The 4379-nt window shown below is 67.9% G+C and overlaps 1 protein-coding gene across 1 annotated transcript; it reads left to right on the top strand.

Annotated features, from left to right (window-relative positions):
* Positions 1-1391: 1391 nt before the first annotated feature.
* Positions 1392-4034, top strand: SOWAHB (sosondowah ankyrin repeat domain family member B). The gene is made up of 2 exons (XM_075709821.1): positions 1392-2789; positions 3243-4034. The coding sequence occupies exons 1-2, from the start codon at positions 1392-1394 to the stop codon at positions 4032-4034; spliced, it is 2190 nt and encodes a 729-aa protein (XP_075565936.1).
* The last annotated feature ends 345 nt before the right edge of the window (positions 4035-4379 follow it).

Genomic DNA, 4379 nt, shown 5'->3' with positions numbered 1-4379 from the left:
CCGAAACTAACGGTTCAGAGCGAGCAATCCAAAAGCACAGACCCGTGTAGCCTGCTTACTCGAGAGCAATGCTGCCGCACGCATCCACTCTTGCTTGTGTTTTAAAAGGGATCCTAAGGTTTAGCGTCACCAAAACGGAAATCACAAAACTGTACGTACCACCCATTGCAACCTCTGCCTGGGGTTTGCAAAGGTTGCATACGCACCTGGGTTTGCAGTGGGCTGGAGGATATTCCAGCTGCCTAGATGACAGGCAGCTAAAAATATTGAGGGACACCTGGGAGCCGGCAGTAGAGATGATTTCTGGAGCATGACTTAGGGCCGGATCCAGACCTTTTTAAAGCCAGGGAGCCTATACTGAGCTCGCTCCCTCCACGCCTCTGTTCCCTGGCTGTAAGACAGAAAAAACGGCGCACCCTCTCTCCCAGACTTTCTACCCACTATTCGCTCCCCAAACTCCTTGGGGCAGGGGCTGTCATTTGTTTGGTGCCTACAGGGCCCGTTGCCCACTGGGGCACTGACCTTATCCATCCCTCTCAGCTGTAATGTACGCGCTCGCGATAATAGCATTAGCAACAGAGAACGACATTAGATCCCCGCTCTAGTACAATGCGTGTCCAATCTACCTCAGCCACACAGTGAACACAGAGATGATTCGAGATATAATTTGACTTCAGGCACTCTCGGTATTTGCGTGTGGTTGTCGTACATGGGTGCAATCCCACACGCTTGCGATAACAGCTACCCCGAACCACAATCACATTCATGCATCTTTATTGCCAGTTTTTGTAAGTCACAGAATCACAGGGTGGTTTGTGTCAGAAGGCACCTCTGGAGATGGTCTTGCCCAGCCCCGGCTCAGGCGGGGTCACATCGAGCAGGATTGTGTCCGGCGGAGCTTAGAACATCCCTGAGGATGGAGACCACAACCTCTCCAGGCAACCCGCTCCAGTACTTGACCATCCTCACTGTAAAAGAGTTTCTGCTCACACACAAAGGGAATTTCGTGCATTTCGATCTGTGCCCATCGCCTCCTGTCCGGTCACTGACACAGTAACTGATAAAGCGCTCCTTCTCCTCACCGCACGCCAGCAAAGCTTTGTGCTTCTCAGAGCCCTAGCACGGCTCCGCCAGCCCCTCTACCCTGCTCCCCTCGTTCCCCGCCGCCGGTCCTCCCCGCTGCCACCCCAGCCGCGCAGCCCCACGGGCCGCCGCCCCGGGCAAAGGCGACCGGGGGGTGGTGGCCCGGCTGCGGAGGAGGAGGAGGAGGAGGCGGGGAGGCCCGGCGCGGCAGGAGGCGGGTTTCCCCGGCGCGGCAAGCGCCGTGCACCTGTGTGCAGCGCCGAGCACCGACGTGCAGCACCGAACCGGAGCGCCGGCAGGCCCGGAGCATGGCGCGGGAGCTGAGCCAGGAGGCCGTGCTGGATTTCCTCTGCGGGGCCGGCGGCCGAGCCCCCAACACGGCGCTGCTCCGCCACTTCCAGCGCTTCCTCCGCGACCCGGCGCTGAGCGAGCAGCAGCGGCGGGAGCGCCGCGAGTACTTCAAGAGCCTCGTAAACTCCCTGGCCACCGTGCACCCCGCCGCCGCGCCCGGCGCCTCCAAGGACATCGTCCTCCGCCGCAGGTACCGCGACCTCCTCGATGAGGAGCTGCCGCCGCCGCAACAGCGGGAGGAGGAGGAGGAGGAGGAGGAGGAGGAGGAAGAGAAGGAGCCGCCCCCGCTGCCCCGACGCGACCCCGACCGGCGGCGCGGCCCCGCAGGGGAGGCGGCGGCGAAGGGGCGGCCGTGCGGGGGGCAGCCCCCGGGGGCCGCCGTCGCGGGGGGCTGCGCTGCCCGGGGCGGACCCTGCTACGAGTGCCGCCGGGCGCGCCGCGCTGCTGCCGCCGCTGCCGGTGCTGCTGCCGCCGCCCCGGACCCCCGGGCGCCGGCCCCCGCCGCGCCGCCCCGCTCCCCGCCGCCGCCCCCCGCGCAGCCGCCCCCGTACCGGAGCCAGCCGCTGTCCCTCGGCCCCCGGGCGCTGCACCCCGCCGGGCCAACCCGCCCCCGGCCCCCGCCGCCGGGGCCTGGGGCGCTGACCCCCGCTGGGCCGCCCCGGTCCCGGTCGCCGCCGCTGCCTCCCGCCGGGCCGCCCCCGTACCGGACCCTGCAGCCGCCCTCTGCCAGGCCGGCCCGGGCCCGGTCCCCACCGCTGCCGCCGGGGCCCGGGGTGCTGCCTCCCACCGTCTCAGCCCCGTTCGGGTCCCTGCCACCGCAACGCCCGGGAGGGCCGCCCCCAACCCAGTCCCTGCCGCCGGGCCCCGGGGTGCTGCCCCCTGACAGGCCGCCGCAGCCCCGGGCTCCGCCACGGCCCCCCCCGGGGACACCCCTCCTGCCGGCCCCCGCACCCTCAGCAGGCCCCGGGGGGCGGCCCCGCACCGGCCCAGCCCAGCCCCCGCTGCTGGCATCGGGCCCCAGGGTGCCGTCCCCCACCGAGCTGCCCCTACCCCGGTCCCCACAGCCCCCCCTATCCCGGTCCCTGCCGCTGCTGTCCGCCCCGGGGGTGCTGCCCCTGTCGCGGTCCCTGCAGGTGCTCCCCGCCAGCCCATCCCCATCCCCACCGCTTTTGTCAGGCCCAGATGTGCTACCCTCCACCCGGCTGCCCCCAGCGCAGGCCAGGTCCCTGCAGCAACTCCCCACCGGCCCATCCCCGCCGAGGGGATCCCGGGTGCCGACCCCAAATGGACCAACCCAATCTCAAGCCCTGCTGCTGCACCCATACCAAACCCTGCCACTGCCGTCAGGCACCAGGGTGCTGCCCCCCACCAGGCCACCCCCCTCCTGGTCCCCACCGCAGTCCCCCACCTGGCCATCCCAATCCCCACCGCAGTTCCCCACCTGGCCACCCCCATCCCAATCCCCACCGCAGTCCCCCACCTGGCCACCCCCATCCCAATCCCAATCCCCACCGCAGTCCCCCACCTGGCCACCCCCATCCCAATCCCAATCCCCACCGCAGTCCCCCACCTGGCCACCCCCATCCCAATCCCCACCGCAGTCCCCCACCTGGCCACCCCCATCCCAATCCCCACCGCAGTCCCCCACCCGGCCACCCCCATCCTGGTCCCCACCGCAGTCCCCCACCCGGCCACCCCCATCCTGGTCCCCACCGCAGTCCCCCACCTGGCCACCCCCATCCCAATCCCCACCGCAGTCCCCCACCTGGCCACCCCCATCCCGGGCCCTGCGGCCACCCCCTGCCAAGCCACCCCCATCCCAGTCCTTGCTGCCAGCACAGGGCCCCGCAGGGCCCCCAGCCCCAAAGAGGAACCCCCTAGCACCGCTGCCTGTCTTCAGGAGCATCAGGTGCCGGCTTGCTTTGTTGGAGGTGCAGGGCATCGCCCCATCGCTGCCAGACAACTGTGGGCGGCAGCCTCGCATCGTACCCTCCAAGAGCTCCCTTAGGAACATCCCAAGCCGGGGGCTGTCGGTGCCGCTGGGGCAGCGGGAGCACGCCTGGCTGGTGGCCGTGTCAGCGGGGTGCTGGGCTCGGGTACGGGGGCTCTTCCTGGAAGAGCCGGAGCTGGCCCTGCAGCGGGACTTCATGTCAGGCTTCACAGTCCTTCACTGGCTGGCCAAGCACGGCGACGGGCCGGGCCTGCAGGAGCTGGCAGCAGCGGCGCGGCAGGCTGGGCTGGCCCTGGATGTGGACGCCCGCTCGGGCTGCGGGTACACTCCACTGCACCTGGCCGCCATACACGGCCACCAGCTCGTCATCAAGGTGCTGGTGCTGCAGCTGGGGTGCCAGGTGCGGGTGCGGGACAGCAGCGGGCGCCAGCCCTGGGAGTATCTGGGCAGCTCCACCTCAGGGGAGATCTGGCAGCTCCTGGAGGCACCCCGAGGCACCATCATGTTCCCCACGAAGCCCCTGGCCCGCAGCGTGTCCTCCGTCAGCAAGGTCTCGCTGTCCGCCGGCAGGACGGCACTGCCTGCCTGCCTCAGGCCGCAGCACGGCCGTGGGGCAGCATCCCACCGAACCGGCAGCGAGAGTGACTGAGAGACAGCTCCCTGGCATCCCCTGCCAGCGGAGATGGGACCGTGGTGGCCATTCCACAAGAGGAAGCCAGGCAGGCAGAAAAAAAGCTGTGAAACAGATTGAACCTATTGAAGAATGTACTTTTAAATTAATCCAATGAACGGTTGTCTGAGCCTCTCTGCCCTCCATCCCATTTCTCGCTTTTCTACCAGTGAGAGGATGCAACGACTCTGCTGGAAGCACATCTGAACCCTTGGTAGGCAAGTCCTGTGCACCCCACAGGGCAGGCACCGGCTGCTGGGTGCAGCCCACAATCACCAGCATTAGGTGGGACCATGGGTTTGGGGTCTTAAACACCGGTGTGAA

Source organism: Pelecanus crispus, chromosome 4 (genome assembly GCF_030463565.1).
Source record: "Pelecanus crispus isolate bPelCri1 chromosome 4, bPelCri1.pri, whole genome shotgun sequence".
NCBI lineage: Eukaryota > Metazoa > Chordata > Aves > Pelecaniformes > Pelecanidae > Pelecanus > Pelecanus crispus.
This window is presented reverse-complemented; position numbering and strand designations above follow the sequence as displayed.

Coding starts and splice junctions, on each gene's coding strand:
- SOWAHB (XM_075709821.1), top strand. CDS start 1,392: ATGGCGCGGGAGCTGAGCCAGGAGGCCGTGCTGGATTTCCTCTGCGGG. Junction 2,790..3,242: donor CACTGCCGTCAGGCACCAGG/GTGCTGCCCCCC, acceptor CCCCCTGCCAAG/CCACCCCCATCCCAGTCCTT.